Here is a 22765-nt window from a genome sequence, read left to right on the forward strand (position 1 = left end):
TTCTATTAGGCACTATGAGGGCATTATAATGTGTAGGGAGGAACTATAGGGGTATTATACTGTAGGGAGAGACTATGGGGTATTATACTGTGTGCGAGCGCACTATGGGGGCATTACACTGAGTGGGGGGAATTACACAGTTTAGGGGGCACTATGGGGCATTATACTGTGTGGGGAGGAACTGTAGGGGCATTATACTGTAGGGAGAGACTATGGGGTATTATACTGTGTGCGAGCGCACTATGGGGGCATTACACTGTGGGGAGACACTATGGGGGCATTACACTTTGTGGGCAGGCACTATGGGGGGCATTATACTGTGGGGAGACACTATGGGGGTATTATAATGTGTGCATGGGCACTATGGGGGCATTACACTGTGTGGGGAGGCACTATGGGGGGCATTACACTGTGGGGAGACACTATGGGGGTATTATAATGTGTGCATGGGCACTATGGGGGCATTACACTGTGTGGGGAGGCACTATGGGGGGCATTATACTGTGGGGAGACACTATGGGGGGTATTACACTGTGTGCATGGGCACTATATGGGGGCATTATACTGTGTGGGGAGGCACTATGGGATATTATAGTGTGGGGGAATTATGATGTGTAGGGGCCACTATACTGTGTGAGGGGCATTATACTGTGTGTGGGCTGAACAGGGTGTGTATGGGCGGGAATTAGCGGGGTTATAGGCGTGGTTTAGCGTTGAAAAAATTGCTGTGCCACCGCAGGAGTTGTCCCTCTTTATACAATTTACAGAAGTTGCGAGGTATGGATGAATCTGGTTAAACAAATCGCATTCATATGCAGCGTATAACACCTGTATTTCGTGTCAGATTTCCAGGCTGGTTTAATAGTTTACGAAATTATTTGAAAAATGGCTACACTTGAAAAATAATTTCTTAAAATTGCCGACTGGGAGAGTGCCGAATATGCCAGCGAGAATCGCAAGAGAGATTGACTCAGCACTGTCTCCCTGGAAACGGCGGTAGCCTATCAGTGCACACGCCGCGTTGTTATGGAAACGGGGGACGCAGCTGTAGCAGCATAGGCCCAAGCAGCAGTAATCAGTGCAGACCGATAAGCCATTAGTCCCTCATGCTATAATCACAGGACTATATGATCAGCTGCCGGACCCTCGCTGTTCTGTAGCGGCGGGAGCAGCAGCAGCTTTACTGCCGGCCATTAGAATGCTGAAGGCGAAGGTGCTGATTGTCGGGCCCAGTGAGGTAAGGACATGGCGGTGCGCTGATGCTCCCAGTGTACTGACGGCTCAAGAGCCGGTGCTGACTTATGTAGGAGCTGCCAGAAGTTGTAAAGAACGAGGTCTGTTTCCCCTCGTGCGATTTACTTGTACTTCTGATGTAACTAACGCTGGGGTTTGAGGCCACTTTATAAAATATATTGAGGAAAAGGATAAATAATTCCCTTGCATTTTATTCATACCGCCTTCGTATTACATTCCTTTAGAGGTAGATGTAGTGCCCTCCTTAACACCGCTAGCCATTATTCCACATAACAATGAAGGCCTTGGTGCCCCCAATGGCAGCTATAATGCTGCTAAAACAATGATTACCACGTTGCCCCCAATGTCACCCAAAATACCCACAATGTTAGCTACAGTAGATCGGCTCCATCTACTAGAAAATCTGTGGCGGACGGACCACCGAATCCTTATGCGGATCAGCCCCATTGTAATTCATTAAGTGTAGCTAAACTTTTACAAAACTTTTAAGTAATAATGACATATCAGAAGTTTTGATCGGCGGGGTCCGAGCACTGAGGCCTTTACAGATTGCTGAAGTGCTCTGTGTGCGATGTGCTGCTTCACTTCTGGTCGGCTTTTCTTGGAAAGCGGAGCGAGCGCTGTACGGACTCAAACTTTCTCCATACACTGCTCGCATGGCTCTCCAATGAAAACCAATCAAATACGAAGCGGCACGTTGCTCATCCAAGTGCTTTTGCAGCTTTGTTTTAGCAACCTGTGGGGGTTTCAGTGCTTGGACCCCACCAATCAAAACTTCTAACATGTCACTATTACTTGTTTTAAAGCTTAGTTAGACTTTTAAGCTAATCCGCTGCTCTTCAGCGCAGAATCGGCACCAATAATTAACAATCTGTATTTTAAAATCTGCATGAATACCTTAAAAACGTATGAATACTTTATTCGCATCCATTGTTGTTGGAACATTAGCAGATTTTGGATTTAGGTGTGGAATCCGTGCCTAAATCCTTACAGAACGTGTGAACATGGCCTGAGATTATGTAGCCTTTGCATGGATTCTGTACGTTTCACGGTTTGTTTTTGGTTTTTTTTTTGTAGTGTGGAAAGACTACTTTGGCAAACTTTTTAGCTGATGCCACAGAAAACATAGGTGGAGAATACAGTCCAACCCAAGGTGTAAGGTAACGTGTCAGTCCACTGTGTAGTCTACAGGACCTGCAGCGTTTATTTCTGTATCAGCACCTGCTAAACCTTGTTCCTAAAGTAATGCTTGTGTTATCACATCTTTAAAGGGACAAAACATTTCAGGGCCTCATCAAAACTGTCTAACAGTAAGGGCTTATTTAGACGAACGTGATATACGTCCGTGCAACGCGCATGATTTTCACGCGCCTCGCACGGACCTATGTTACTCTATGGGGCCGTGCAGACTGTCCGTGAGTTTCACGCAGTGTGTGTCCGCTGCGTAAAACTCACGGCATGTCCTATATTTGTGTGTTGTTCGCGCATCACGCACCCATTGAAGTCAATGGGTGCGTGAAAATCACGCGCACCACACGGAAGCACTTCCGTGTGATTCGGTAAAAGCAGTAAAAAGTATGAATGAAAACAGAAAAGCACCACGTGCTTTTCTGTTTACAAACATACAAACAGTGTTATAATCATGGCAGCTGCGCGAAAATCACGCTGCCACGCATCATACGCGGCTGACACGCGGAGCTGTTATGTACCTTTTGCGCGCGCAAAACGCAGCGTTTTTTTGCGCACGCAAAATGCACATGCTCGTGTAAATCCAGCCTTAAACTGTCTTTTGTTGCCCGTAGCAACCAATCAGAGTTCAGCTTTCATTTTTCCAGAGCAGCTTAAGAAATGAAAGCTTAGCTTTGGTTGGTTGCTATGGGCAACAAAGGACCGTTTTACTGTTAGACAGTTTTGATAAATGACAGCGAAAATGTTTGCTAATAACCATATGTGGTGACTCCTCTATGGGAGGCTTCTGAGCCATTCAGCATCTCCGACATTGTACCTGGTTCCCTACCCCCGCTATACTTTAAAACAGGAGTCAGAGAAAGTGATATGTAATGACAGACCTCTTTACATAGCCCATGGCCAAATTGCCAAATACAAGTCATTGTTTAGACCGCAACAACATATTCTTTATGCAGATCATGTTCATGAACCAAAAGGGTTCGCATGCTTCAAACAGGTCCGGAACAAGTGGGACAGGCATCTGGCCAGAGTACAATGGTGGTAGGTGGAAAAGAGAAATATAAAATATCTGTTTGTAGACACTTGGACCCTCACAAGAGCTTTTACTGTAAAGATGCAGAGATATATGTCTGCATTGTGCTTATAAGTCCAGCTCCGTTCTTGAATTGAACAGTTGCTGCAGTACTCTGTATAGGCGGGTGACCGGGCATGCCGCTGAGCAGGGAAAACCCGTGAAGGGGACGAAGCGCTAAACAAGCACTGTGGCCCCTTCATTCTTAGGATTGGTGGAGGTCCCAAATATCGGACCCCTACCAGTCAGAAAGTGATGACATATCCTATAAGATGGGAATAGACCCCTCTACTTTGCAGGATGCCTAAAATTAAAGGATAACTAAAAAAAACGATTGAAATGTCTAGTTCAGAGTTTTTTTGCAGGAGGAAAATTGTGCCTCAAAATCCGTTTGGAATTTTGAGGCCGATTTTGATCTGCCTGCACGCGGTTTGCCACGATTTTCGCAGCATTTTTCGCTCGCGCACATTGAGTGCTACGGGCAAGAACGCAGCGAAATACGCTTTCTCTGCCTCCCATTGATGTCAATGGGAGGTCAGAGGCGTAAACACCCGAAGATAGGGCATGACGCTTCTTTTTACCGCGAGCGGTAAAGAAAACGCGTCCACCTCCCATTGAAATCAATGGAAGGCATTTTCGGCCATTTTTTGGCGCAGTTTTCGACGCGGTTTCCACGACAAAAAAGTGTAAAAATCTCCGTGTAAACAGGGCCTTAGGGTATGTTCACACACAGTTTTCAGGCGTAATTCGGGCGCTTTACGCCTCGCATTACATCTGAAAAAACGGTTCCATTACGCCTACAAACATCTGCCCATTGCTTTCAATGGGTTTTACGATGTTCTGTTCCCACGAGGTGTAATTTTACACGTCGCTGTCAAAAGACAGTGCGTAAAAAGACGCCCGCGTAAAAGAAGTGCATGTCACTTCTTGGGATGTTTTTGGAGCCGTTTTTCATTGACTCCATTGAAAAACGGCTCCAATAACGTCCGTAAAATACGCCGCGAAAAACGCGAGTTGTTAAAAAAAACGTCTGAAAATCAGGAGCTGTTTTCAGGTGAAAACAAGCTCCGTAATTTTAGACGTATTTTGCTACTGCGTGTGAACATACCCTTACATGTCAGAAGATTCCCACCGGTCGCTAAAACAAAGCGGCAGAAGCGTTCGGGTAAGCACTGTGCCACTTCGTTTCTAATAGGCTTTCCTCGGAAAGCCAAGGGAGCGGTGTACGGGCTCAATAGAAAGTCTATTAGCCCGTATGCCACTCGCTTAGCTTTCCGAGGAAAGCAGATCAGAAACTAAGCGCTCCCCCGAGCTCTTCTGCTGCTTCATTTTAGCAATCGGTGTTGGTCTCAGTACTTGACACAACCTGCTGTTTTGCCTTCTTTCGGTACTCTGCATAGTCATGTCACCTGACCATCATCTTAGTCGCGTGATATGGATCTCGGCCGTGGATTACAGCGCCAAGTAACTAAAGCCAAAAAAAAGTGTGTATGGATGAATAGCGGAAGTAAAGAATTTTACAATTTCTGCCCTTCGTGTCTAAATTCCACACTTGCCTTTTTGGCCATTGAATCTGTTGTGTTCACCCTCTTTATTATATGTTAAAATTGTGTGTCCAGAACACTTGGGATCACCAAGATGTCCGATTGTTTTAAATTCCAAACCGTTGGAAATGTTGCTTATTACATTGGCAGGCTTTTTCTGCTATATAGTCGAGCGCTGATCTTTGTGGTGTGGTGTTCTCCGTTGATAAAATTCAGCTTTACCACCAATTCTTGACGTGGACTTGAATTATGTTCTCTTCTGCCAATTTGACGATGGGACATTTTTCTCCAGTTCTGAAATGACAGGCAGACCATGACATCCTGGATTAGACCTTCTTCACACGGTGCAGATTTGCTCCAGAATTGGATCCCGGAGAGCAGACCTTTTTTAAAAGTTTTTTCCTTTTATATATTTCTTCTTATTAAGTTGCGTGCCTGGTTTTGGCTTAAAAAATACATTCAAAATCTTCACTGTGTGAACTAGGCCTTAGGGTCAGTTCATACGTTGTGTGAACACTGTGGATTTTCCCGCAACAGAGCTTGTTGCGGAAAATCCGCAGCAAATACAGTAGCATCAAAGTGGGTGAGATAAAACAAATCTCATCCACATGCTGCGTAAATACTGAGCGGAAAAAATCGCTCCGAAATTGACCTGCGGTGCGAATTTTTATTCCGTAGCATGTCAGTTGTATTTGCGTAAACACTGCATTTTTTTTGCGGTTTTTCCCCATTGAATTCGATGGAGGAAAAGCTCGCAACAAATAGCAGTTGTTGCTTTTTTTGCGGCGGGTTTGCAGTGATTCCGCCGCAAGAAACTAAACTCAGAAAAAAAAACACCTTATACTTACCCAGGAGTCTGTATCTTCCTCCACGCTGACCTCCTGGGATGTCGCTTCATCCCATGTGACTGCCGCTGCAGCGGTCTCCTGGGATGAAAGGTTCTAAGTGCTGCAGTTTTTTGCCTCTGACATTCCGGGCACAGTTTGGTGCGTTTTTTTGTCCGGAATTCCCTGCGGCGCACGTGGCAGATACGCTGCATGCTCTTACACAGCGCATCCTCCCCGTGTGGACTCGGCCTTAAAGTTCTTGGAAGGTACTGATTCTCCTTGCAGAGATTGAACTGGTAGAGTGTATTAAGGGCAGTGCTCCCTTGGAAATGTTAAATAGCTCTTCTCCAGAAAGAAGGAAAACTAGTCTCTGTTTTGACTATTAACCCAAGTCATGTTACAAGCCTCTATAAAGGGTCAGATATTGACTTACAGGTTAGTCACCCATAGGTGGCAGTAGAGAAACATTTTTCTTCCTTCTGGTGGAGAGTTTTTTTGCATCCTGGATTAAAGAGATGGCTATAAGATAGACAAACACACTGAGACCTGTGGGACCAACCATCTAAAGAGATGGACCCGTTTAACCTCTCAACTGAATGAGTTGTACAACTACAGGCAGAGCCCTGAAGAATGTGGTAAGGCCTGGTTCTTATCGCGTTATTTTCCTTCTCTTGAGGGTATACGTCAAGAGGAGTCCTGACCTAAACCTTCAACGGAAGGTAGTGATGTATCACACTGTATAAGCACATAGTGGCATACGTCGCCCGAACACCCGATACTGTCCATATTTGGACAGTGGCGTTAGGACCTTTTAGATGCCCGAATCCCCGGCCAGAGCATTGTGATTTTGCTCCTGGAGAAGCCCCTGACGTCACTATTCATATATGGACAGCGATGTCATGGGCTTTCAACTACAGAGTCTCCCATCCAGAGCATCAGAAGCGCTCAGGCTGAGGGACTCCAAGGTTGGAGGAGCCCCTGATGTCACTGTCCATATATGGACAGTGACTTCAGGGGTTACCCTAGGGCCGGAATCCCTGGGCCGAGCCCTACCTGATTTCTTTTCCTAGGGACTCCAGCCCTAGGAAAATTCCCTGAGGTATATGTCTGACGGATGCTGTACAGTGGCATTAGTCACACAGGCTCCGATGTTAAAAAAATAAAAAAAAAAATAACAAATTTGCATCTAAAATCCAATATAAAATATGTTGTTTAGTAATAGTGTCTATACACATTGGGAGAGTTATCAAAACTAGTGCAAGGAAAAAATGGAAGAATAGCCTAAAGCAACCAAACAGATTACAGCTCTCGTTTTTTAGAGCCCTTTGGAAAGTGAAAGCTGCAACTTGATTGGTTGCTATGGGAATCTTCTTTTTATATTTAATGGCTATAGATCGCTATGGCAGTTAATACCACATGGATGTCTTTTTTTTGTTTGTTTTTTTTCCTATCTGCTTTGTCTGTGTTTTATTGCTTGCATATGTTCAGCATTTGCTGGGAGGAGATAGCAGAGATTAGACTTTATATAATACATACTGCACTTGTATATGATACAGACACATTGTTATATTGTTCCACAGATGTTCAGTTTAATAAACCTCATTGTAAAGTGTAACACACTGACTGTGTGATAATGGACTTTTTACCAGTAGAATGATATTCATATGTTGTTTCTTTGTAATGTTTGCTTTTGATATATTTACAGTACATATTTTTTCTTATTTTATACAGGATACTAGAGTTTGAATGTCCAAATGTAAATGGAAACAAAGGACCGGGATGTGAAGTTGAACTTTGGGACTGTGGAGGAGATCACAAGTAAATGCCTATAACTACTGCTTTATGAACAAGATTGTGTCCCTGCGAATCACACAAAAGGTGCACAAGTATGCGACCTGTCTCCATCAGAACAAGGGCCCCCGGCATTCCCCAACTCCCTGCTCCAGAAGGCCCCGTAAGAGTTAGCGGCTCTGTCACCAGTTTATTAATTCCCTATCTCCTAACTAATCTAATAGGCGCTTTGCTGCTGATCACTACAGTGTGATTTGTTTTAAAAAAAAATAAAAAAAAATCGTTATTTGCAAAATTATGAGCATTTTTCTAAATGTTCAAATGTGGCTCTAATAGCCAAATAGGAGGTGACTCTTTCTTTTCACTCTGGGCGGTGCAATGTTTTCTGTATGATGCTGTCCAATCAGCTTCTCCCCCTTCCTTGCCCAGCAACACAGTGTGATCATACAGTATACAGTTGTCATTCCCGACTGTGTTTTCAACTGGTGATATCTCCGGTTGTGTCACAGCTGTGTCATATGAAAGATTAGGATCTCCTCTCATATGCCACCAGAACTATTCTAGGTGGTCCACAGCCCGAGATATGGCTGTTAGAAGTGATCCCCCTTCCCTCCAGCCCCAGTCTCTCACACTGTGAAGCAGCTTCATGCTGATTGGACAGCGTCCGAGGCTGTGAGGTAGCTCCACCTCAGGAGAATCGCTGCTGTTACCTCTAATAAAGGCTCATTTACATATTTAGAAAAAAAAGCTCGTAACTTTTAAAATAAACTTTTTGGGACACAATTTTCACTAGAATTATCAGTGTGACAGCGCCTATTACATTAGCTAGGAGATTGGGCATTACTAAACTAGTGACCGGTCCTCTTTAGGGTATGGCCACACGGAGCAGCCCTGGCACGGTCGCAATGCGGCTAACAACCGCGCTGGCACCATGTTCAGTGCGGCTGTCAAACAGCCTGTTAGTAGCCGCATGTTAACGTGGGTAAACTGTCCCTTTATCTGCAAAATCCTGCGGCCATGAATTAATACACCCTTTATGGCCGCACGAGTTTGCAAATTACAACAACTTACCCCCTATTCATTCTCTATGGCAGCGCCGGAAAAAGCCAAACACTGCACTCGGCTATCTCCGGCGCTCCCGTAGAGAATGAATGGAGCGAAAGGGCTTATTCAGACGAACGTATAATACATTCCTGCAACGCGCGTGATTTTCACGCGCCTCGCGCGGACCTATGTTAGTCAATGGGGCCGTTCAGACAGTCCGTGATTTTCACGCAGCGTGTGTCCGCTGCGTAAAACTCACGACATGTCCTATATTTGTGCGTTTTTCGCGCATCACGCGCCCATTGAAGTCAATGAGTGCGTGAAAATCACGCACAGCACACGGAAGCACTTCCGTGTGACGTGCGTGATTCGCGCAACAGCAGTAAAAACTATGAATGAAAACAGAAAAGCACCAGGTGCTTTTCTGTTTACAAACATACAAACAGTGTGTCATAATGATGGCGGCTGCGCGAAAATCACGCAGCCACGCATCATATGCTGCTGACACACGGAGCTGTTATGGACCTTTTGCACGCGCAAAACGCACACGCTCGTGTGAATCCGGCCTAACTGGAATACTCCTTAACGAGGTATTTGACAGCCGCTCCTACATAGTACCAGCGTGGCCCTTTAGAAGGAGTAGTTATGGGGTTGCAGACGGGCAGATCCAAGTACAAAACTAGGGGGATAGAAAAACCGTGTCTCGCCATTTGAGTTCCTGCCAGCTTCATAGTGCTGTTGATGAAGTTCATCAGTTTCTTCTTTTTTTTTTTTTTTTACCATTTTGTCTCCTTTTGGTAGGTTTGAAGGTTGCTGGCCTGCTTTAATGAAAGATTCCCATGGGGTCATTATTGTTTTTAATTTTGACATTCCAAGTCACCTGAAAGAGATAGAAATTTGGCACAATAACTTTATCCAACAGCAGCGATTACAAGACAACCAGTGTCTCTTAGTAGCACATCTCAAGCCAGGATCAGGGGATGAAGCAGAGAGGCCAGAGCTATGTAAGTGTCTTGTGTATTATTGTACATCTGGAGGGTGTTGAAACAAGACTTAATCTCAAAGGGATTTGTTTTATCATATAAAGCAGGGATGCACGATGCATCGAAATGTCCATACTATTTAGAGGCTGTGCACCCGCAAACTGCTCAATACTATGGTTTCATGTATTTCGATAATGAACTGTGCGGCCGCACATCTTAGTATTCGAATACATTAATTTAGTCACTAGCATGATGTGATGCGTCTGGCGCCACACTTAAGAGCGGCGGCAATGGCACTGAAGACAGAGAATATGGAGCGTGCACTGCAAAGCGCCCCAAAGTTCTCTGTCTTTGGCGCCTGAACAGCTGCTCATTAGTGCGGCCCTGGCTACATAACATCATGAATGCGCGGGCACACTAATACACAACCGCAGCACCGCTCTAATGGCGGAGATTAGAGACACCGCTGTTTACCACTTAAATGCCCTGATCGAAGCTACACGCGGCATTCAAAGGGAAAATGAGAAGGGGGGCCCCCCTTTGATTGCATCACAGGGAATTCCTGTGACGCGATCGAGGGACATACCTTCTGTGGACAGACAGCCCACGGTCCATTGTAAAACCCTAGGGCTGTCTGACAAGATTTCCTGATGTTAGGGCATACCTCCGTATGTCCTATCAGTAAATAGATATATTGCAGTACATGAAACTTAAAAAAAAATAAGTAAAGATTAAAAAGTAAAATTAATAAAAAAACATTTTTTTTTTTTTACAATGTATAAACATTATTCAAATAAGTCTCAATAATAAAGTAATGTACCCATATTTTATATTGTCGCGACCGTAATAATCTGCTCAACAAATTTATAGCATCATTTATAATCGATGTATGATGTAAAAAAGGAAAATAAAAACTTCATTTTGGCCAAAATAAAAATGTATATAAATTATAATGTAAATGTACCAAGAAACTGCACCTTCATGAAGTGCAACCCGTATCCTATGGCTACGTCGGGCAAAAAAATTAAATGTTATGAGTGCAGGATGCAAAGAGGAAAAAAATCTAGAAATGGTTCTGTCCTCAAGGCCAAAATTGGCCGTGTCCCTATGGGGTTAACGCCAATGTTGCCATTATGTGAGGGAAATGTTGGGGTCACTTATTAATGTGAGGCACATGGTGTTATGAATTTAGTACCTCCATGTGCCCCACATTGATAGTAATTAACCCCATCGTATACTTCACACATTAACCCCATGTACCTCAGACATAATGGGCATCGTTGGGTTAATTACTTTTAATGTGAGGCACATGGAGGCTCAATTTATAGTAATTACCTCCATGTACCTCAGTCATAATGGGCATTATTGGGTTAATGTGAAGTTTATAATGGGGTTAATTATTATCCATACAAAATTGATAACGCCATGTGTCTCACATCAGGATTTTTTATTACTGTTGGCATAGTATTGTTTTGGTATTGAGAATCTCAATACTACATGAAGTATTGGTCTCGTAGTCCAACTTCTGGTATCGTGACAACCCGAATTTAAAGGGAATTTATAGTCCAAAAATGACGTTCTATTTTAAACATGTTTTTTAACGTTTGTGCTGATGTTTTCTTTTTCCATGTCACTGGTGTGAGTGGTGGAGCACTGATAATACACTTCTTCAATCACTGGAGGAAGGGGTTACATTACAATTGACATATCTGGTGTAGTGCTGGAGGCCCAGGCTCTATTCATAAAAGATGTGGACGTATGCGCTTGAAAGATGGGGAGTTTTTAGGGGTTTTTTTTTCTTGTCAGAAGGACCCAAAGCAAAAATATGCAAAGTAATAGTTTTAATATGTCCGCACAAACGTTACTTTCTTTAAAAAAAACAAAAAACGTAATCCTTTTATTTTTTTTTATTTTTTGCACAGTCTAAAAACATTTCAAATGTGTGTCGGCCACAGGTGTGCCCCCCCCCCCCCCCCCGCCAGTGTCGGCCAGATGTGTGCCCCCCCCCCCCCCCCGGCCAGCTAAACCTGTGTCAGTATCTACAGAGGGCAGGGTGTGGCATTATCTACAGCGGGAAGTGTGTGTGGCAGAGAATTTACAAATGAAATTCATCAGTTTGTGAAACGGACGGTAAAAAAACTGATGCAAAAACGTGTCAATATCGGCTGTTAAAAACGGAAACGTGGCCCTGAACGGACGCAAAACGGCCGTTTTATTGTCCGACACTCGGACCCGGTCATGTGAGTCGAGCCTTACATAGGACTGCAGATGATGTGATGTGGTCGTGGGTGTAAAACGCAGCAAACAGCGTGCGGGCAGATCAAAATCTTCCTAAAAATTCCAGACGGAATTTTTCTACGTGCAAAAAAATAGAAAACGCCACAAAAAAATGGCCGAAAATACCTCCCATTGATTTTTTTATTTTTTTTTTCCCGCGAGCAGAAAAACTGTCTCGCGGGGAAAAAGCGGCATGCCCTATCTTTGGGCGTTTACGTCTCTGACCTCCCATTGACATCCATGGGAGGCAAACGGCGTGCAGGCAGATCAAAATCTGTGAACATAGCCTAACTGGTTGTCTATACGTACGTACGTGTAGTGTGTGTGTGTGTGTATATATATATATATATATATGTGTGTGTTACTGGAAGTAAAAAATATAGTTTAGTAAATAAAACAAACTAGCAAAACCTTCACTTCAAATAAAATAAAACTGACTGTTTGATATTGCAGTATTTTAGTACTATCTATCCCTGTCATGATTCTGCTTGTCTACTATCCAAATGTCTTTGGAGGATGGAATGGCGTAGTAGACTACGCTTTTCCATCCCGAGGGATTCTGCACCAAAAAAACGCATACCGCGTGGTGTATGTGTGTGTGTGTGTGTGTGTGTGTGTGTGTGTGTGTGTATATGTATATGTGTGTGTATATATATATATATATATATATATATATTTATTTTTTTTACATGGGAGTCTTTTCGAGTAGAATGCCGCTGTTAAGGCCTACGTTTAACATATACATCAGCAGCTTTTCCCAGCATATATGTTAAACGTAGACCAAAAACGTGATGTGCACAAAGCCGCAGTGTTTGGACAGCAGTGAGTAGTGGCAAAAATACAAAGGGAGCTATTTATAAAACTATATATAATCTCTATCCCAAAAGAAACCTTTTTAAGGTATTTAAAATAAAAAAAAATAAGACTTGGGTAAATGAGGAATACAGAAGGATCTTGTGATGACTTTTTAGGAAAAGATAGTGGGCCTCGTTTATTAAAACTGTAACAGTAAAACTGGTCTTGTTGCCCTTAGCAACCAATCACGGTTCAGATTTAATTTTTCCGGAGCAGTTTAACAAATAAAAGCAGAGCTCTGATTAGTTGCTATTGGTAGATTTTCTGTTAGATAGTTGTTGTTTTTTTTTTTATAAATTAGGCCCCATATGAATGAAAACACATCAACTGGATTTGCATGAAGTTCAGCGGTGCAATAATCAAATTTATATACTATTTATTTTTATTTTTTTCCTGTGTTTGGCAGCTGTACATTGGAAGTGGCGCTGGTGTGGTATACTTCTCTTAACTTTCTAACATTAGATGGCAGTATAACGTTAGAAAGTTTAGAAACATTGAGCAGCTTTATGGGCTGAGCTGTTTAACGTGAATGTCTGGATCTACATAATATTCGCTATTTGGACATGTTTTTATTTGTACTTCTCATATGAACAAACTATTAGGTTTATAATAAATTGAGCAATATGACTATATGGAATGACTGATATTCTCACTACAGTGACTAATTCTTAAAGGGGTTTTGCACCATGAAGATTTTTTTTTTGTGGACAATTCAGAAACAAACCAGTCACAGCACCCATTTTAAAGACTATAATCTCCGTTAGGGCTGGGCAATTAATCTGAAAAAAAAAAACTAAACCAAAATTCAGTGCAGATAACGAAGTCCTCTTGCGCATTTAGTTTTTTTTTTTGTTTCTTTCCCAGTTCCAACTGTATCTGCGTCCTCCGGACGCAGATACAGTCGAAACATATATTACAGCAGAGGACCTAGTATTCACTGTATAATGTTGGCCGCTCACAGCGCAGACAGGCACGATAGCGTCACTGCCGTTCACTTGTCTGTGGTGAGCATCTCAGCATGCATGTATTCAGAGTCCGCTGAAGTTCTGCCGTTTCGAGCAGCTTAGTTCACGGTGTCCTCAATGTCCGCCCCATTTACTTCTTGTTTAGCCTCAATTCCTTAGCGCCACGGCGTCCGGTCAGTGCCCACCCTAATGGTATATACACGGATGATGGGGGTTATATACAGGGATGATGGCTGGCATATACAGGAATGATGGGGGTTATATACAGGGATTCCTGTGTATATAACCCCCCCATCATCTGTGTATATACTATTAGGACAGGCACTGTCTGTTCCTGTGGCGCGTAGGCATTGAGGCTAAACAAAAAGTAAATGGGGCGGGCATTGAGGACCCCGTGGACCAATAGGATGCCTGAAACCCTGGGATATACAAGAAGTGCAGCAGAACCTGAAAATATGTGCCGAGCCACACAGACCGGAGGAGCAGAGGGATCCCCTTCACATGTCGTTGAAACGGGGTTAGGCGAGTATGTATTAGGGTGTATGTGGCATTATACTACATGGAGGGCAGCTATAGGGACATTATACTATGTGAGGGGCAGTGTCAGGAGGTATAATATATACAGCAGGCTCAGGGGAGCTATATAAATTGTAATCGAGGTTACATGTTCAATTAATCGTGATTTTGATTTAGGTCGTAATCGCCCAGTCCTTTTCTGTATAAGGCCACTTTCACATGACCGTATTTTGGTCAGTGTTTTGCATCCATTGTTAAAGCCAAAACCAGGACAGGCACCTACAAACTGTAAAACTATAATAGAAACATTTATACATCTTCTAAATTTTTGCATCCATTTGTGGTTTTGACTTCTAAATACTGTTGCTAAATATTAACCAAAATACTGCCATGTGACAACACGGTAATGGAAACTTACAGCTGTGCTCACTTGTACTGTCAACTCTAAGGGTAGGAACCCCCATGGCGTGTTCAGGGCGGATATGCTGCGTCAAGCTGCGCAGCGTATCCGCCCTGAACACCATAGGGGCACCGCCTGAATATCTGTGTTTCTCCTTCGGAAAGCAGTGCTGGAAAAATACAAAAATGTTCATAATTACCCCCTCCCTCTCTTCCGTGCGTGGTCTGGCCTCCTGGGATGTCGTTGCAGGCCATGTGACTGCTGTGATTGGCTACAGCGGTCACATGGGAAGAAATGTCATCCCAAGAGGCCGGACTGGAGAAGAAGCGGGGAACTCTGAATAAATGTCATTTTTAATTATTATTTTTTTTCATTACTTGCGATTTTGTCGCAGCACACTACTTTGTTAGGGGTTTAAACACCCCATTAAATTCAATGGGGGGGAAAACCAGCAACAGAAGTGCAGTGACTCTGCAGCATTAATTGACATTCTGTGGCTGAAGAAACCGCATCGCTGGTCAATTTATGTGCATTTTTTTTGAGCAGTCAGGACGAGTTCTGTTAAAATCTCACACTGCTGCTACTGTAATACGCTGCGGATTTGCTGTGTTTACGCCGTGTGTGTTCCTGTGTTCACAAATCACCGCTAATTTACAGTTTTTGCCTTGATTTTTGGAAAATTGCTGCAAATCTGCACCATTTTGTGAAAATAGTGTAAAAAAAACAACTGTGTGCACACAGCATTCGGGTCCTTTTACACCGGCCAATATTGGCTGTAAAAACGAGCGCCGTTCAATGAGACAGCTCGTTGATCAGCGCTCGTTTGCTCCTTTCACAAGACGCTAGGAACGGGCGTTGTTTCTGATTTCTCAGATGGGAAGGTTAATTTCTTGCCGCCGCAAGTATGCTTTCATTGGAAAGCCTCTTTTCATAAAAATAGACAGCTACAAAAATCTTCAAGCAGCCTCCAATGAACCTGGATGAAACTGCTCTGTTGACCTATCTCCCCTGAGGAATCGTTTGGTCAGGAGGAAACTCGTTGGGAGAACATTCATTTATCACTTATTATTCAAAAGAGGGTTTGTACTTTCTTGGCATGGGATATAACTGATGGAGGATTACTAACATCAAAAAAAGGGGTAGGAGGACAACAGCCCCTAAAATTTTCATATTACCTCTATATGTAAATCATGCAAGACAAAGAAAACAAATAAATGTGGGGGAACCTCTAGAAAATAGAAACAATCAAATAATACAGATTAATAATCCTCACAAGTGGACTATTTGCTGTCTTAAAAAATATGATTAAATGCATATTATAAAGAATATATGAAAAATTGCATGCAGTATTGGCATATGAAATCTTCATGTACACATGTCGCTTTATTATAAATGTGTTTTTTTTTTTTAAAAACACAGTAAGGCCTCGTTTACACGAACGTATTATACGCGCGTGCGACGCGCGTGCTTTGCACGCATGTCGTACGCACCTATATTAGTCAATGGGGCTGTTTAGACGATGCGTGAATTGCGCTCATTGCGTGTGCGCAGAAAAAAACTCACGACATGTTCTATAATCGTGCGTTTTTCGCGCACTCACGCACCCATTGAAGTCAATGGGTGCGTGAAAACCACGCATGCCGCACGGAAGCACTTCCGTGCGAACTGCGTGATTCGCGCAAGAGCTGTCAAACTCCTGAATGTAAACAGAAAAGCACCACGTGCTTTTCTGTTTACAAACATCCAAACGGAGTGTCAAATTCGAGATGAGCGCCCCGAACTTCACCGGGTTCGGCCAAACTCGTTTTGACCGAAACCGGTAAAAAATGTTCGGGTACGCGACGTCAGGAGACAGTCACTGTCCACGGTGCTGAAAGCGTTAAACTGGTTAAGCACCATGGACAGTGACTTCCGCTCCGAAAATCCATGAACCTGTAAAAAAAAAAAAGACGTTCTGACTTACCGATAACTCCGGTCCGACCTCCCGGGATGACAGTTCAGTCCAAATGACAGCTGCAGCCAATCACAGGCCAAGCACAGGCTGCAGCCAATCACAGGCTGCAGCGGTCTCATGGACTGCGGCGTCATCCTGGGAGGTGGGGCCGGATGGCAAGAGAGGGACGCGTCACCAAGGCAACGGCCGGGAGCCCGGACTGGGGGAAGCAGGAAGTTCTTGGTAAGTATGAAAGTCTTTTTTTATTCACAGGTTGGTGTAGATTGTGATCGGCATTCACTGTCGAGGGTGCTGAAAGAGTTACTGCCGATCAGTTAGCTCTTTCAGCACCTTGGACAGTGACGGGCCTCGACTACCTCATCTCTATGATGGCGGCTGCGTGAAAATCACGCAGCCGCGCATCATGACACACGGAGCTGTCAAATGCCTTTTGCGCGTTTAAAACGCAACAAGGCTGCGTATACGCAGTGCATACGCCATGCATACGCGCGCAAAACGCAGCGTTTTTTGCGCGCGCAAAACGCATACGCTCGTGTAAATGAGGCCTAAAAGTTATATTTTATACATACTCCGGATCTACTTTTTTCCTATCACAAGGAGCTATGTATTGGGATGAGTGATTGTTACTACAAACGCATGTTCCCACGCATTTCCATCATGTCGGCACAACCCTATGCATTGCCATCACTTACACAGGGGGATGTGCTGTCGACAATGATAGTATTTTATTCTTCCTAAATGATACGATCAGCCGATCAATGAGCGTTTGCTCGTTCATCGGCTGATCATTGCCCTGTTTACACAGTGTAATGATTGGGAACGAGGGTTCGTATGAATGCTTGATTGCCTATCATTGGCGTGTGGAAGGGCTCTAGGGCTGGGGCTACACCTAGACTTTTAATAGCTCATTGCAAAAAAAATCCCTGCGATCGCCATACATAGGAATTCATTGAGTAGCTTAAAAATCTCTCTCGTCAAGCGTTTTGCTAGAGGTTCTTATTTAAAAAAAAATTAATCGCTACATTCATGGATTTTAGAGTGATTTCAAAAAAAATAGTAGCTGCTTGTTTCCTTCATAGAGTAACGTGAAAATCGCTTGGAAATCTTTTGAAAATTGCTGCCTAGGGTTTGGATAAGGCTCTTTTCACACTGCGTTTAGTGGTCTCCGTTTGACGTATACACCGGGATATATGTCATGAGTGCGTAAGTTGGAAATAACCATTTTAATACATTTCATGGTTCACGCAGTTAAAGCTTAATAAACAATAGTATGTGCCTCATATCCCTGCTCCTCCATTTACTTTCTATTGAACACAAGACCATAGAAGTCCTTGGTATATTTTGACCATCGAAATTATTTACAGAAAGGTTCTCATCTTGTTTCTGTTTTTCTTTACAGCCCCAGGGTTAGCCAAATTAACATTGGTACATTCCAACCTAGAAGAAGATCCTGAGGATGTAAGGTTGGAATTTGTAAAATATCTCCGAGGTGTCATCAGCTCATTGTCCGAGAGCAGAGACCGGGAAGAAATGTCTATTCTCACATAACATTACATTATGACGCAAGGAGCTTACGCCTATTACTGATGAGTTTCCTTCTTCAGAGCCGAAGATACATAAGAAGAAGACACATTAATTATAGCAAAGGATATTCAAATATATTACTAAATATTGAAATATTTTATACAGAGCAATATTCATTTCATACCGAAACATATTCATAATCTGTCATAGACCTCTATGGAAAAAAGTTAGAATTTTTTGCATTGGAAGTTACAACTAATATATAAATGGATAGATAAAATAGAGACAACCTGAATACACGACTTCACTTTATTTCCCATTGTCTGCAGTCGTCTACCACATTATCAACCGTCCCTGAAACCGTAGCCATATTTCTATGTAATTATAATAACTCCACTCTGAAAAATAAAGAAAATATCTTTGTATTGCTGAGATTTTGTATTTTATATATAAAAACCTGTAGTGGTGGCTGGGAGCTGTAGAGGTATTTAATCGTAATAGTTTAGGGGAAAGAATGATTATTGGTCTGTACTAATAAAATGTATTTTTGTGAAAATCACTGCAAATAAATGCGGCATGACCACAGTGTTTGAATACACCCTTAGGCCAGATTCAGACGGGCGTTGCTTATCTGGGACACAACTGCATAACTGGCGTTTTTTACGTCTGAGGTGCATCCGTTCTCTGTGCTGCGGGATGCGATATCACATCCCCGATCGATTAGAGTCTATAGGGTGATGCATGAAGTGTGAAAAAATAGGACCTATTTTCTCACTGACCCTTCACACGGTCCGTTGAAATAACGGCCGTGTGAATGGCCACATTAAATTATATAGGTCCGTGTGACGGCCGTTGTTTCAACGGCCGTCACACGGACGTATAAACCGTTCGTGTGAATTAGGCCTTATTGTTTTGGATTCTTCTGGTGTGACCATCAATTGCAGTTTTTTAACTGAAAAGCAGGAGCCGAATATATTCAGGCCATTGTATAGCCGTGCGGGCGCAGGTCTCCACTCTCTCCTCCTCCCTGCATATTTCACTAACATGAACTGGTGGCGTGTTTTAATAAACTTCACCTGCACCAATCCATTGCCGGAGCAGGATATCTGGTAAACATTTTTCCTTTTAGGCTACATGTACATGTTATGGAATTTGGTGCCGAAAATACATATCAAAATCGCAGGTAAAGTTTGCACCTAAGGCTGGATTCACACGAGCATGTTACGTCCGTAATGGACGGAACATATTTCGGCCGCAAGTCCCGGACCGAACACAGTGCAGGGAGCCGGGCTCCTAGCATCATAGTTATGTACGATGCTAGGAGTCCCTGCCTCTCCGTGGAACTACTGTCCCGTAGTATAATCATGTTTACAGTACGGGACAGTTGTCCTGCAGCGAGGCAGGGACTCCTAGCGTCGTACATAACTATGATGCTAGGAGCCCGGCTCCCTGCACTGTGTTCGGTCCGGGCCTTCCGGCCGAAATACTTTCCGTCCATTACGAACGTAACATGGTCGTGTGAACCCAGCCTAATAGTGCGGTTTTTACATTTTGATGCAGAAATATGTGCGGTTTTATGCTGTGAATTTTGGTTCATTTTTTAAAAAACAAAAAACTAGTCCGATACAATTCGCAAGCGGAAACACAAGGTAAATTGACATGCTGCAGATTATAAAATACGTACCGCAGATCAATTTATGTGCAGGAAATATCTGCAACGTGTAGATGAGATTTCTTGAAATCTCATTTACGTTGCTACTACTGTATTACTCTGCACATTTGCCTCATGAAATTAAATTTATGACAAAGAACTACACTTATATTTGTTTAGGAATTCCTTTTTTAGATTGAGACTTTGTTGCAGAGTTTTTCATGCAGTTTTGACCTTGGTGACATTCTCGCTATTTTTGTACATGACCCTCACTTCTCACTGTTTCAAAAATGTACGTGCAGGTGAGATATGACAGAGTACAAATGTTTTTTTTTGGTTTTTTTTGTAACGTGACTTTAATTTTTATTTATTTTTTACACATTTTCCAACTGAGGCCAGTATGATTGTGTGAAGTTTATGAACGTATGACACCAATAGACACTTTTGATGTGGAAGACATGGGAAATCTGGAAAAGAGAAACACAAAACTAGCTTTCAAGAATCCTTAAAGAAAGATGTGCTTACATAACACAGGTGCGCTATGTGACCAGGTGCAAATATTCAGCCGTCTAGAGATCAGAGGGCTCCAATATACTTCTCTGTATCTATGTCTATTTCTCATTAGATAGATGGTATGTCAAATATTTCCTTTCTGGGAGCAAGACAGACTGCGCCTACAACCATTCTCTAGAATAAACTATTAAGAATATGATATCTTCACAAAAATTGACTAATTTTATTTAAAAAAAAAAATATATATATATATATATATATATGTATGTTTAAAGTACAATTCTACCGATAAGAGAGAAATGAAAGACCTACATCCAATCTTTATAGTGTTCTATTGCTGCCAATGTTCGTACACATTTTAATGAAACTGTATAAACCCACATCTCGCTTCATGGTGACCTCTTAAGTTGGTCTCAAACTCTACTGAGTAATAAAAGTAAAATGAAACACATCCATCACGGTGACTTGTATAAAAGAGCTACTAAACATTCACGCGCAGTTCTATTAAAATACAATTTAACGCCTTATGCACATGAATGTATTATGGCCATGTACAGCCTCTGAGTTGCATGTGGCCATAATACAGCACCTTCAGACTTCTGTGGGGCTATACAATACAATTATTTTTTGTCGTAGCCTTTATTATCGATTGGACACCATATTACGGAACTATTTTCCCCTAGAAGCAACATTATTAAAAAATTGAAGTATCATAGAGATGTATGGATCAATATACGGTGCTATCCTGACTGTCTATAGCTCCGTAATGCACAACGGCTATTGAGTCTCTGTGTGCCGCCGCCGTACAGGCGTTATGCTGTATACTCTGAATGAGGAGGTTACATTGTGAGTAATGGCTAACCACTGTTCTTTGTGTAAAATGGAGCAAAGAGAGGTTACGATTTCTAGGACCAATAAGCCTACAATTAGGGTTAGGGTATGTGCACACGACCTATTTTCAGACATAATGGAGGTGTTTTTACGCCTCGAATTACGCCTGAAAAGACGGCTCCAATATGTCTACAAACATCTGCCCATTGCCTGCAATGGGTTTTACGATGTTCTGTGCAGACAAGGTGTAATTTTACGCGTTGCTGTCAAAAGACGGCGCGTTAAATTATGCCCGCGTCAAAGAAGTGCAGGGCACTTCTTGGGACGTATTTGGAGCCGTTTTTCATTGACTCCAATGAAAACCAGCTCCAATTATGTCCGTAAAAGACGCAGTGAAAAACGCGAGTACTTGCAAAAATGTCTGAAATTTAGGAGCTGTTTTCTCCTGAAAACAGCGCCGTAATTTCAGACATATTTTGCGCTTTCGTGTGAACATACCCTTAGACTCATTAGAAGCACACAGATTTAAATTGCTTCCTCCCACTCTGAAGCTCCTACATAAAGTATGGTGGATAAGAAATAGAAAACACAGCGCCACATAGTGCAGATTACCCAGGTAGGATGAGGTGCAATATACAATTACTGCTCACCTTGGGTAAGAGGATAATAGACAATTAGAGAACAGTTGCTGCTGCTGCTGCCAGGACTCAGGACCGGTGTTCCAGGGAAAACCGCAGAGGATGTGCTAATTATGCAAGAAAAACAGAGTCTCCAAGGGCGCTGCTGCACTAAAAACGCATCAAGGCATGAGAGGTGAATAACATCAAAGACAGATTTATTGAAAACAAGAGGCTACGCGTTTCAATGCCGCACCGGCATCTTCATCAGGCCATAAAAAAAGCATGCAAACTGCACTGTTTAAATACAAACTGAACACTGAGGGTATGTTCACACGGCCTATTTACGGACGTAAATCGGGCGTTTTTGCCCCGAATTACGCCCGAAAATAGCGCCTCAATAGCGCTGACAAACATCTGCCCATTGAAAGCAATGGGCAGACGTTTGTCTGTTCACACAAGGCGTATATTTACGCGCCGCTGTCAAAAGACGGCGCGTAAATAGACGCCCGCATCAAAGAAGTGACCTGTCACTTCTTTGGCCGTAATTAGAGCCGTTATTCATTGACTCCAATGAATAGCAGCGCTAATTACGCCCGTAATTGACGCGGCGTTCAAGCGCCTGCACATGCCGGTACGGCTGAAATTACGGGGATGTTTTCAGGCTGAAACATCCCCGTAATTTCAGCCGTAACGGACGCCCTCGTGTGAACATACCCTTAAAAAACCCGCCAATGTGACCGGGGTCAAAGTGCTCAAATGACGTCACACGTCAAGGTTTGGAATAAAATGCAACTATAAACAGAAAGCAGTAAATGGTTAATACAATCAGCGGTTAGACCTTGCACAACAATATAGTAGAACATACACAGTTATATAAAAAAATCACATTAGCCAAAAACATTACGAATAAAAATGACACATTGTACAAAAACGTGCAAAGGGATATCAAATGCTGA

At 42.8% G+C, this 22765-nt stretch overlaps 1 protein-coding gene across 2 annotated transcripts; it reads left to right on the top strand.

Moving 5' to 3' along the window:
* The first annotated feature begins 1013 nt into the window (after nucleotides 1-1013).
* Nucleotides 1014-18624, top strand: IFT22 (intraflagellar transport 22). Of its 2 annotated transcripts, XM_075850817.1 has the most exons (5): nucleotides 1014-1237; nucleotides 2332-2414; nucleotides 7617-7703; nucleotides 9522-9724; nucleotides 18070-18624. In XM_075850817.1, the coding sequence occupies exons 1-5, from the start codon at nucleotides 1199-1201 to the stop codon at nucleotides 18216-18218; spliced, it is 561 nt and encodes a 186-aa protein (XP_075706932.1). In that variant the 5' UTR covers nucleotides 1014-1198; the 3' UTR covers nucleotides 18219-18624. The 2 variants fall into 2 exon arrangements, with proteins under 2 accessions (XP_075706932.1, XP_075706933.1); XM_075850818.1 differs by lacking the exons at nucleotides 1014-1237; nucleotides 2332-2414; nucleotides 7617-7703 and adding an exon at nucleotides 7710-7839.
* Nucleotides 18625-22765: the final 4141 nt, after the last annotated feature.

Source organism: Rhinoderma darwinii, chromosome 2 (genome assembly GCF_050947455.1).
Source record: "Rhinoderma darwinii isolate aRhiDar2 chromosome 2, aRhiDar2.hap1, whole genome shotgun sequence".
NCBI classification, from domain to species: domain Eukaryota; kingdom Metazoa; phylum Chordata; class Amphibia; order Anura; family Rhinodermatidae; genus Rhinoderma; species Rhinoderma darwinii.

Excerpts from the sequence above, each read along its gene's own strand:
- IFT22 (XM_075850817.1), top strand. The coding sequence starts at position 1,199 with ATGCTGAAGGCGAAGGTGCTGATTGTCGGGCCCAGTGAG. Across the intron at positions 1,238-2,331 it reads TGATTGTCGGGCCCAGTGAG|TGTGGAAAGACTACTTTGGC; the intron begins GTAAGGACATGG and ends TTTTTTTTGTAG. Across the intron at positions 9,725-18,069 it reads AGCAGAGAGGCCAGAGCTAT|CCCCAGGGTTAGCCAAATTA; the intron begins GTAAGTGTCTTG and ends TTTTCTTTACAG.